We start from the raw sequence: 12972 nt of genomic DNA on the forward strand, positions 1-12972 counted from the left end.
AATTTTACAATGCTTAAACTTATAGTTAATTTTACATTAAGAATCTGGAGAAGGAAAAATGGCATAGTTTTATTATTAGTTGAAAGTTCATTATAAGTCATAATGCACAAAACAATACAAGTAAAAAAGAAACAATCCAAGACCAGCGTGAAGTAATCATCAACCTTTAAGTATTGCATTTTAAGTAGTAGCCTAATTATTTTCCAATAGTGTTATAAAAAGGAAACTGAAAAATCTAATTGATATTCCAAAAGCTGCATTTTTTCAACCAGTAAAATAAGCATTAATACAGTTGATTACATAAAGTATAACAATCCGAGTTAATAACACTAAAAAAATTATGGTTTACAAATTGGAAAACATAGCTAAAAATAGCGTCATTTATAAATTGAAAAAAAAAATATAGATTACAAATTTGAACCTTTTAAGAAAAACCTGAATTTAAAACTTTTCTATAGGGTTTTTTTTTTTAAAAAAACTTCATAACTCTGTATTGTTATTTAAAAACAGCTTTCACAAATGAGCACATATGAGAGAATATTTCTTCTTTACCCACTAACCCTATCAAATAACATTAAAAAAAATTGAATTGTTAGGTATGAAACCATGCAATAGGGGAACTAATAGATAGTTTAATAATGATAAAAATATAGAGATACTGACAAGAGTTGAAGTTTCAAGTTGAGTATTAAGTTTTTAAGTAAATTGAAGTGTTTTTAAAAAAAATTCTGAAAACTGAAGAGAAACAATAAATAAATAAAAGTATAAATATTTTTTTTTAATATAAATTAAAAGTGTTCCTCTCGAAAATCATAAAGGCAAAAAACTAACGAATACTAAAATAATTTCTCATGAAAAAAAAAATATATATATATTTTTACCAAAAAATATTGTTTGCCACAATAAACCAAAATGTGTGTGACTGTTAAATAAATGATTCAGAGCAGTTTTAAAACAGCCAATTAATTAAAAAAAATTTTTTTAATATAAATTGTTTTTTTTTTCTTCTTTCAAATTCAATGCCTATCAACCCTAAGATAAAAAGAATTCTTGTGTTATGACTGATAATGTTTGAGATTCACATAAAATAATTTTGTAATAACTATCATTTCATTTAAAGCTTTATCTTAGAAGAACAAACCTTTACGTGTCCTCCAATGATAGCCATTATCCTTATAAGGAGAAGAGCTCTGAGAGCCTTGCATTGAAAAGGAAACAAAGAAATAAATTCACAATTGCATGAAAAGAACAGCAATGTAAATTAACCAATATACTAAGAGTACGCTGACTACAGTATTATTAAATCAATTTTTAAGCCTTTATTCTCAAATAGTTTAAAGTAAATTCATTTAACTTTGTTATATTTTAAATTCATTTGCTCTACTATGGCAATTAAAGTCAATCATAAAGAAAATGTTACCATAATTGCCTTAAAAAAAACTAACAAGAATAATAGTAGCAATATTAGAAATGGTAGTAATATTAAAATTGGATTAGATGAAATTTTGATAATTGGGAGATAGGGTGACCTCATTCTTGAAGAATGTTGAAGTATAATTAAGGTATTAATTAATTAAAGTATAAATTTAAGAGAATAAATAAGAATTCCTTGAAAACTGAATAATATTATTACTGGATAATAAACATTTATTTTTATTGGGGAGGGGGGAAGAATAAGCCTATTTCAAATATGAGTATTGAAAAATAATTAGAAGTCGTAGAGTCTGTCATATATTCAAGAAATATAATTAAGTAAATAAAAACTCTTTGTATATTCATTAACAATGTAAAAAAATATTTTCCGATAAATGTTATAATTAAATACAAATGTTTTCGCAGAAATAAGCAGCAATTGTGGGATTTAAGCAATGCCAAAAAAAATAATTTATTGATTTAAACCACTCAAAAAAGACTAATTAAAAGAAAAGAGACGAAAAAAAATTTTAAAAACAAATTTCAAAATCTTTGGCAAAATAAAAAGACAATGTTATTTAATTATAGTAATGCATACCTACCAACTTTTAAATTATTTATAAATGATATTTTCTAGTGGCAGCCAATTTTACGCTATAATAAAATATTCCAGGTTTAAAAAATTGAGTTTAAAGTAATTTTAACCACCACAATATAAAAAATGTAAAAAAGAGTATAAGAACCCAGCAGAATACGCCTTAGATGTGTAAAAACTTGGCAAAATTTAAAAAATTGTTAATAACTTGGATGCATTTATTTTGCTTTTCAACTACCACTATGAAAAATTTTGGTGAAAATATTATAAGTTGCCAGCTATGGTAAAATGATTTGATAATTGGAGCTGCAATTTTGCCCTTTTAAAACATTTTATAGATTGACTTTTGAAAGGGTCAAGAGCAATAATTATAAAATACTTGAAACTATAAATAGAAATTTTCAAAAGCAGCTTAAGATAAACATTTCACCAAAAGTACACCAATTAACCCACTTTTGTAACAAAATCTATAATGACTCTGAACAAATCTAAAGCAGTTTTATGAATTAATTTATTTTATTAAAAAAACAAAATTAAATGCTTGATTTAATTTTGCCTTTAATGCCATAAATTGTAAAAGAGAAAAAAAGAAATACAACATTTCATACTCATTTAAAATAATTCTACATTTTTTACCAATTTTTCTACTTAACATGTTTACATTTTATTCAAAACTAAATAAAATCAAAAACATTTTTAATGGGAACACAGAATCAGAGGTACAGATATATTAAACCAATACTTAATTCAATTACCTAATACTAAAAAAATTGGATGAAATTTCATCTAAAGGTGTCTAAATTAATTTTCAGATTTAAACACAATGGAAACTTTTAACATGTCTTTTTCTCTTTTGTTACATTTTTATACATTTTAAAAAGAGTAGAACTGTATAGCTCAGATAAGCTTTCTTTTTTTATAGCACACATTACATGTTTAAAAAAAAATACATTACAATTTTGCATACCGAAATTCATTTTAGAAAATTATTTGTAAAAAAAATCTACAATTAGAAATATCTTTTAAATCATTATGTCATGATATAAAATTGTAATAATGGTTATTTTCACCACTAGCTAGGTATTGCAATTTCCTACAATGATAGACATCTAATACATAAATTTAAAAAAAATTTGTACCAAATTTTAGTTAATTTTTTTTTATAAAAAAGTAAAATAATAAAACAAATTTAAATTCATAAATAAAACAAAAATCTATATATGTTAGACGTGAATGGTAAGATATCAAATAAAAAAAGCCTCTAAAGAGTAGCTTCACACAACAAGTTTAAGGGCATTCATTTGACCAACATATTTTCAGAGGAAGAAGTAATTAGAATTTTAGCACCAAAATTAAAGATTGAAAACTAAAAATAGTTCTGTGTAGCACCCTATCAAGATTCTTTAATAAAGTGAGATGGCAAATAACACTATTAATTATTTTTGAGACATGCCATACAAGTGAATTTCTACTACCGGGTATATATATTTATTTATTTTGCTCAACATGAGGCAAGCATTGTTTTATATGTGGTAAAACCTCCGAGAATTTTCTTAATAGTATGTTTTAAAAAATATTAAAATGCTAAATTTATTTATCTATCTAAATTTATTATTATTAAAATAGTTTAGCTGAATAACAGCTCATTGAACACTGTATAACAACTGCTATATTTCCAACAATAAGGTGTTATATTAATATTGTCAACATTAAAAATATTTTTTTTAACAAATTTAAATAATCCCAATAGTATATATCATTAAGAAGTTTTTAAACAAGAAACTTATACAGTTAAAATAAATTTTGATTAATATAATTTCATGAGAGGTTTAACTGTATTCTTAGCCTAAAAGTGATACTTATACCTAGATATATTAAAATATACAAATATATAAAGCTGTAAAGCATGCTAGTAAAAAAATTGAAGTTTACTTTAGTGCTTCAAAAATAATGCATAAAAAGCAAAAACAAATATTTTTGAGCAGCACTTTAAGCACAGAAGAAAATTTGCTGAACATGCAAAAGCAGTAAACTTCGATTAATGTAAAAGGTAGGTTTGTCACACTCACCACCAGGAGCATGAGGAGCTGCATGTACAAAATTAAAACATTATTTTTTTTAAATAACTAGCTATAGAGAATATTATACATTAAAAATGGATAAAAATGCTATCCAATATTAAAATAGTTTAGTGAAACATTATAAGAGAAATTATTTCTCTTATAATGTAATTAAATTAATTACTAATTGTTAAATTCAAAAATTGAACAAACACTTTTGATCACAAACTGTTGATACAAAATGACAATTAATAGGTTCAGATTAAGATAACTTATAAGCCTAATCTAATAACTTATAAGCCTAATTTTAAAATTTTGATACACAAATAAAACACCACAATAAAATGAATGATAAAAAGTAAACAAACTTTTTTTAAAAACATAGATGGAATTTTAAATAGTAAAAGCCAAATTCTACAACTAAAAAAAATAATAAATAAATAATAATAATAGTTCTAGGATTTAAAATAAAATGTTTCTTAATTATTAAAACTGAATTAGCTTAAAATCTTTCAAATACTTAAGGGTATATAAGAGGCAACTATTTATTTATAAATGGAATAAAATAAAACTCACAATACAATTTTAATAATTTTAATTAGTTTTATTGTTCAAGAAAAATGACACTATAAGAATTTTCCATCTTTCTGCAAACAATTTTGCATTTTTTATAAAAATATTAAAAAATCTTTAATTGTCATTTAAAATTTACCATCAGTTATTTTCCATTTTCACTGACTGACCTGAACAAAAAATTTATGCCTCTGAAAACAAAACTGACCCAAGCTCCGATTTTAAATCGATTCATTCGTTTGTATAATTTTTACATAAGATAATTCAGATCTATAAGTATTTTAAGTGAGAAAAGTTTTTTTAATAATTAAGAATATAGTACAGTATTGTAAATAACTTTTGTGAGTCAATATTGATCAAATTCAAGTCTAAATGACAAACTCTTGTGAATCAATATTGATCAAATTCAAGTCTAAATGACAAACTCTTGTGAATCAATATTGATCAAATTAAGATCTAAATGACAAACTCTTGTGAATCAATATTGATCAAATTAAGATCTAAATGACAAACTCTTGTGAATCAATATTGACCAAATTCAGATCTAAATGACAAACTCAATTACGCAGTAAGCACAGAAATGATTTTTCCATCCGTAAGATACAAGCTAAAATCTTTGTTATGGGGTCCAAAAAAACTCTTTAACCATCAAAACGTTGAGACACAGGCAAAACTGTACAGAAATTTCTCTGCCATGCATTACTTTTTCATTGAATAACTAAAGGAAAATTTATTTTATGGTGCTGGAAAGAATCGGAACAATAACTCAGAGAGCTTAAATGTAAATTTAGAGTATGAAAGTAAAACAAATTGCTTAAATGAAATATAATAATGGAACAAAATATTTCATTACAATAAGTTTAAGATGTTGATTAAATTATTAATAATAAAAACTTAAAATACCTTCTCTGTCTTGGCCTGATGCTGCAGTTTGAGTTTGTTTGTTATAAATTACTCTTTCTTTAGGTGGAATATTAACTTGGTTAACACTAACTAATGTTAGACATGGCTTCCTGAAAATACAGATTAAAATAATTATAAAATTTTAAATTGCAAAAATTTAACTGAAATTAAAAATAAAATTGGGAAGGAAAAGATTTCTTAACAGAATCTATTTTTAAAAAATAAATTACAGAACATATCTCTATTGATAAAAAAAAAAATTGTGACACCTAACACAGGCTTTTAAATTTTGAACTGTTGCCGTCAGAATTTTCTTCAGCAACACCGAAATTTCCCATTTGCATTAAACTGTATTTGTTTTAGAAAGCTGCTCAAAAATATTTGGATTTTTTGGAGAAGGGGGCAAAATAAATAACATAAAATTTACATCAAAAAAATTATTATATAGTTTTGTTTGACATCAAAAGTTTTTATTATAATTAGAACTGTTTCATTGTTGCAAGTTAAAATGTCAATTAAAAAGTAAAAATACAAATAGACAGCTAAATTAATTTTTACTGTTCGAAATTTTAAATGTCAAAATAAAAAATGAAATCTTTAAGTTAAAGATGAAATCTTAGCTAAAGTGATTGACATTTGGATCTACAATTATATGCCAATGTCAGTTTTAAGCACACAAGTAAACATTCATTTTAAAGACTCCAAAAAATAGTTAATAGCATTAAACAGTGCATGTAACAACATAAAAATTAAACTTTATTACATGTTAATAAGACATATTATAGATTTTGTCACCAGTAAAATAAAATTTTGACAAATGAATATACTCTAAAAGTAATATATTCCGACAGATGTATTAGTGGTTAAAAAAATTAAAAACTGTAATTTTAGACTTTAAGGTTCATTCTTATTTTTTAATACAATAATAATAAAGACATTTAACTTAAAATATGGAATAAAACATCATGCCTTGGGTTCCAGGATCCTGACTGGGGTGCAGATGAAGGCTGACTATCAGGAGGTGAACTTCTCGTCTCAGGAGTGGCAGATCGAGGAGATGAACCAATACGAGAAACTGGTGATTCTATTTTATAGAATAAAACATGCAGTACTTAAAATGATGCTGAGAAATTAGAAACACATTTAAATAAGGAAAAGTTTTACAGTTTATGATTCAATTTAACAAACTTCAATTTTCTACATGGAAAATAATTTTTACAGACATCTAAGAAAATATTTAAAAATCAAAGTTTATATTATAATAATTAAAATTAAGTATTTATATTGATCTTAAACATTAGTATACTGAAAACTAGTACATTAAAGCAAGGAAAAAACCTTCAGTTAGTTATTCATTTTAATGAATTTATAGGAAAGTTTAAAATTTACACAAATATATGAACTTTTCATGGAAGAAATTTCTATTTTAAAGAAATCTATTAAAATATTATTTATTTTTGCTAAGATATCTATAATTTTTATTTTTTTCTTTCTTCCTCGTTTTGACACCTTTTTATCCCCAAAAAAGCTTTTTTAAAGCGAAACTGAAATGTTTTAAGATCAAAAAATACAGGTAGAAAAAAATTAACAAAAAATAATAAATAAATAAATGAAAATGTCACAAAAAAGATAAAATATTAGAAATTTAAAATTATTGCTTCTATACACAAGGAATTGCTTATAACAATTAAATTAAAGACAAACACAAATAAATCATCATCTTGTAAGTTACCTACTTTGTATCTACAAAAGATTGGGACATTAACTAAAAAAATATATTTCCAACATTTTTTCAAGCAATTTGCTGCTGAAAAAATTATTGGATTCCAAAAAAAAGAACAATTAATTCGAAGGCCAATAAATATTTACTTTCTTAAAAAAAAACTTTAAAAAATAATAATTTAAATAACCGTCATATTTTACATGCTATAAGAACATAAGCAATACATGCTTAAATATATTTTAAACTAAATAATTGATCTCTTGTTAAGTGAAAACTTTGTGAATCACTATACAGAAATTTTAATCAGTAGCGGCAATATTCTATATTAATTTAATTTTAATTAAATAACAAAGCCATGTAAGGGTTTTAAAAAATTGAAAAGAAAATCATAAACATCTTGATTTATCAAATAAGGTAAAATTTTGAATAAAAATAAAACTATGAATTCATATGTTTTTGGAACTCAGATTCAATAGGGTAAACACAATGTTACACACATCAAAACGTCAATCTATAAAAGTATCAGTTTGAAAATTTAAAATATATTACAGAAATTAATTAAAATGCTGGCTTTTATTTTTAGAGCAGGCAAACTTTAAAGGTAAAAATACAAGTTCAAAATGCAATACTCTTTTGTCAATACCAAACAGTATTCATTTCAGCAGATTTTGGAAATTTAACTTAGAAGTTATAATAAATGTTCATTATGCCATTTTCAAATTAGAATTGCCCCTTATTTCCCCACACTAAGTTGCCATTTTTCTTATGCTATTTGTCAATAAACACAAAAACTTTGTTTCAACTTCTCTCAGGTTTTCATTGTCATAGCTCTTAACTACTAAAATAGTTGCCTTGAAACAATGCACTAATTGTAAGATTGTTGATTTATTGGATACTAACTGGAAAACTAACTGAATATTTCCTCAAAAAACAATATGAACTACAGAAAAAGTTTTTTAGATATATATAAATCAAACAAATCAGGCAAGTTTGGATTCTTGGCAATGTTCAGATCGTTGAAACTTTTAGGATGAGTTATGATGCAAAACTATCAGACACATGTTTCCTTATATTTTGAAAAAAAAATTAAACAAATAAAAAAAAAATAAAGAAATCTAAAAGCTTTAGATCAAAATTGTAAATCCTCTAGTAATAAAAAAAATTTAAAAAAAAAAAAAACATAGATTAACATGTGGCAATAATTTTCTCTCAAGTGAGTGAACCATGGTACTGAGAGTTATTTTATGTTCTACTGCCTTCCCACATTAACTATTGAGACATATATACTTTCAGTTGACCCTTGCCTCGAAAGTTATTCGAAAAATCTTCACAATAAGGCTGTTTTTTTAACATTTTAACTTCTGCTCATGCCTACAGTAACAAGAAGGTATGTATTTCAATGAACACATACTTATGAGTAACACCTAAAAAAAGCAAAATATATGTGGCACATATTGGGCGTGAACTTAAAGTTGCAAGAAACTGAAAATTTTGTGCAAGTTTCAAGGACACTGACTTCACCAAAAGTGAAAAAGTGTAAAATTTGCTATAAAAGGAGCCTGAAGCATAATAGAAACAAAAGTAATTTATAGATCTATGGTTACTAATTCAACTTTTATATAATAAGGGTCTGGACTTTTAGAACTGTATTCAATAGTAGTTGAATACATAAATAATTAGAAGCACACTGTAAATAGTTTTAAAAAATGTGATTTAAGCTCAGTATGAGAGAAAATGAGTAATAACTTTCAGATTGTTTAGACAAGTGGTACGTTAAAAAAAAAAAAAAAAAAAAACAGCTCTAAATATAGACCAATGGCTCTTTTAAAAATAAAATATAGATAATAAACAAATTATTTTTACCACTAGCTGGAATTCCTAAAGATTCTAATAACTCTTCTGTTTGAGCTCGCAAGTCTTTATCAGGTTTGGCAGCACCATTTTGAGTCTTTGACGCCTCTTCAGCCTAAAATGTTTTTTTTTTTTTTAATCATAATAGCAACATTTGATATCACTTCCTTTATTATGTGTATAAAATACATGGTTATTTTAAATGCATACCTCTTTTGCTTTTTCTCTTCTTCTCTTTTCTTTTTCCTCACGAATCAAAGCAAGCTTTTGTTTCTTCCGTTCTAATTCTTGTCTCCGATCAGACATTGTCAATATTTAATAAATACCTGCAAAATGTATCAAAAATGTAGTAATTTAATGATTAAAAAAAAACTATAAGTCAAAATATATGTAATTTTTATAGAAGAAATATCTCACAAATTCAGTTTATTTTTCAATCATTATACAGTCCCTACATAAAAAAAAAAAAAAATAATACATTTCTAAAACCTCTGATCTGAAATACTTTTTTGTAAAATAATTAAGTCCATAAAAAGCATTCAACATTTTCAATAAAAAGCAAACCACTAAAAAGAGCATTAATAATTATTGACAGGATTTGCCAAAGAGGGAAACCTCAAAAAAAATATTGCCCATTTTTTTTTTTTTTTCGGATTGGCCCACTTAAAAAGAACCCACTTTTTTTAGTGTACAAGATCAATAGATTTTATTTCAAAAGCAGAGGAATGTGCCTTTAATTAGGATGGAGGTAGGAGTATCTGTTCTTACAAAGAATATATTAGGGCATACAAAACTTTATGAATATTTTTTCACTTATATTCAATTGTTAGTAGCAGTGTATTTTTGCTATATTAATCAAATTTACAAGTTCTTAACTTTTAATACATAAATTTTGGAATTTTAGAATATCCAGGCAGATTGCAGTTATTTAATAACAGTGATAAAAATAGTGTATGTAGGAGACATATCTATTCATTTATGTAATAAAAAGAAATTTAGTTAATTTTTTTTTAATAAATACTTTTAAAGATGGGTTTGCTTTTTCAATGGAAATAGCTCGCTTATTTCCTCAATAGATGGCTGCACTGGTTAGCTCTGCTTATTAGCGAATTCTTTTTAAGTTTTGATGGTGTAAAACATAATTTGCCTCCAGGTGGTGTCACTATTATAAGTTTTAAATTAATTCACAATAATAATATTTTTCTTAAATTTCAATTATCTTTTTAAACTGAGATTTTTGGGTTGAATTATGTGTATTTAAGTTTATTTATATTCAATTAGTATTGTTTTATCACTTTCATAAAGTATTATCTAATGATGATGATGTATTCTGCTGGATGATGAACTAGACCAGAGCCACTGGATAATGTACTAAGCCAGAGCCACTGGCGGTTGAACCAAGACTGGAGCCGCAAGGAGAATGAACTGAGGCCGGAGCGGTAAGTGGAAAAATGGAGGGCAGGCAAACTGCTTTACGAGAAGGAAGCCTGCAAGGAGGGTTATAATGCAGTCTGTCCAAAATTGGATTATTGTCTTGCTCCACGAGATTTGGCTGCAGCACCAGTGGGAGTCCAAGGAAGTTTGTCCGTAATTAACTTTGATTTTAGAAACTTTAAGGTTAGGATTTGTCATAAAACTAATGAGAGAAATCATTTTTCAAACATTTACCAAACATTAACGTAACATTTTTCAAACATTAACGGAATAATTAGATTTTTTAACCGTTTGCTCCTTAGCATGGTGAAGGTTGTTATTCTGGCGTATTTGTTTCATTAGCTGTAAAGAAAATGTTAAGTAATTCTTCAAATTGGAGGCTAAAGTTGCTGATGTCCAAATTTCAGAAGCCCAGAGATAATTGTTCTGGAGAAATATCAAAACAAAAAATTTAACAAACCAAATAAGTATAATAAAATGCATTCAAAATACTTTGTGTGAGGCTCTTATTTAGAGAGCTCTTTCAGGCGATACCTCACATTACAGTCAGAGTGCACTAAAGACCATGCAATCATTAACTTACGTTTAGAATTGGAAGTTAAATTAGAAAAAAAGTTGTTTAAGAAAGAAAAAGCTTCTCAAATAAACAAACCTCTTCTCATTTTTTAAACCCAACTTATTTTTATGATCTAAAATTAAATACAATGTTAAACAAAAAACAATTGTTTATTTATTTAAAATAACTTTATCATACATAATTGCTAAATTAATTTTTACACATAATTATATCAGTTGGAAGCCTTTTTATAGACGCTAAATCTTATTAATCGATTCCATCTTTTCATGACGCCAACAGAAGTACATTTCCCCAAGAAGAAAATAACACTGACTAAAATTAAAATCGTTTGCAAAAAATAATGTACCTAGGATAACAATTTTGAAGTCAATGGAGATAACCTCTAAGAATGGCCAACTCCAACTACCATTTTACTGTAAAACGGAGAGTGGTCGCTCCCAAGAAGTTTCAATGCATTATAATATGCAAATATAACAAAATGTCTTTTTATATTACTTGTAAATAATTATCACATTACAATACTTTTATTCATTATTATTTTTTCTGCAGCAATAACTTGACCGATTAACACCAACCTTATATTAATTACATCCATTTATCTCATTTTATATTTTAACACCAGTTCAATTTAGATAAGAGGTAGATGAGAGGAGAACAACAATGAGAAATGCAAAAATGCTTTTACTAAGTCTAAAGAAATACAACAAAATTAAAAAATACATTCTATGAAGCCAAGACTGACATATTATTAACACTAAAATGCAATTTGAAGAGCTAGGTTGCTTTTTAACCACTTTGGAAAAAGAAACACTAACTTTAACAAAATTTTAAATAGAGAAAACAGCTCATAATAATACATATGCTAATAATAAATATGTTTCAAACTATATATTTTGCATAATTGAATTGGGTAATTCATCTTTATGTTTATTGTCAGCACATATCATAACCTACAAGTAATTAGTAACTTGAAACAAAGCTGTTACTAATTTGAAAGATGTGATATAGCAAGGTTAGCCTAACCTAATGATCTTTTTAAGATTAAACTGTTCGCGAATAATTCATAGTTTTAAATAACTTGCATATTAACTAGAAAAATCATTTCCTAGTACTTCAAAAGAAGAAAGGAGGCGAATATTTAAAAGGATATTACGAGTTTATAAGAATGGATGTTGGGCACTCTAACTTCAGTCTTACTTGTTACAGAACAAATGCAGCTCATTTCTTACCATTTATTAAATACATAACGAGAGAAACAATGTACGTCGAAATATAAATGATAATCAGTAAAAAACGTCATTTATATTATAAACTGCGTTTGCTCCTTATTGTTATAAAACACTTACTAAAAATCAAAATTCTTTAAAACTCTTCTGCTATAATCAAATATTAGAGGCGGTATAAAACATTGTTCTTCAAAAAACAAGTTTTTAAAATTTATAATAAACAGGACAGTTAACAAAGATGGTTCTAAGTTTCTCTGGTTAATTTATCGTTCCGTCACCGCTTATCAACAACGATGGTTTTTAATATTTCACAATACAAGAATTTTCCGAAACTGTAAAACAATGTTTTTGAGGAAACATATATTCAATTTTCTGGAAATTTAGAAACAGCACATATTAATTAAAGATTGTTTATGTTTTCAGCAGGCAGCAGACCAAACGCCTAGAACCGAAAACCAAACAGGTGTTGCCAACTAAATAAATAATTTATGAGTCAAAAAGTAAATATTTCAAGTCTTATTTATACTAACGCTATGTAAAAGTGCATTCCTTTTCCGCACTTTTTGTTTGATCCGCACTATGGAAACTGGTATCATGTGGCGTAAGTTTCACGCGTT

The 12972-nt window shown here is 25.8% G+C and overlaps 1 protein-coding gene across 11 annotated transcripts in view; it reads right to left on the reverse strand.

The window, feature by feature from the left end:
• LOC107454358 (cytoplasmic dynein 1 intermediate chain 1) overlaps window positions 1–12829 on the reverse strand; it is a 40702-nt gene extending 27873 nt beyond the window's left edge. For 4 of the 11 annotated variants that reach the window (XM_087165705.1, XM_087165704.1, XM_087165703.1 and 1 more), the window contains exons 1-7: window positions 12476–12805; window positions 9329–9444; window positions 9131–9233; window positions 6514–6628; window positions 5545–5654; window positions 4078–4095; window positions 1142–1198 (exon numbers count right to left, since the gene is read on the reverse strand). In XM_087165705.1, the coding sequence (XP_087021831.1) occupies window positions 1142–1198; window positions 4078–4095; window positions 5545–5654; window positions 6514–6628; window positions 9131–9233; window positions 9329–9424 (499 nt within the window). In that variant the 5' untranslated portion in view covers window positions 9425–9444; window positions 12476–12805. Of the gene's footprint in view, window positions 1–1141; window positions 1199–4077; window positions 4096–5544; window positions 5655–6513; window positions 6629–9130; window positions 9234–9328; window positions 9445–12475 lie in introns of all 11 variants that reach the window. The other 7 variants (XM_087165711.1, XM_087165709.1, XM_087165708.1 and 4 more) reach the window with 3 other exon arrangements.
• Between the last annotated feature and the right edge of the window lie 143 nt (window positions 12830–12972).

The sequence above is a fragment of the Parasteatoda tepidariorum genome, chromosome 6, assembly GCF_982258835.1.
Source record: "Parasteatoda tepidariorum strain Cologne lab strain chromosome 6, Ptep-v5.0, whole genome shotgun sequence".
Classification (NCBI taxonomy): Eukaryota; Metazoa; Arthropoda; class Arachnida; order Araneae; family Theridiidae; genus Parasteatoda; species Parasteatoda tepidariorum.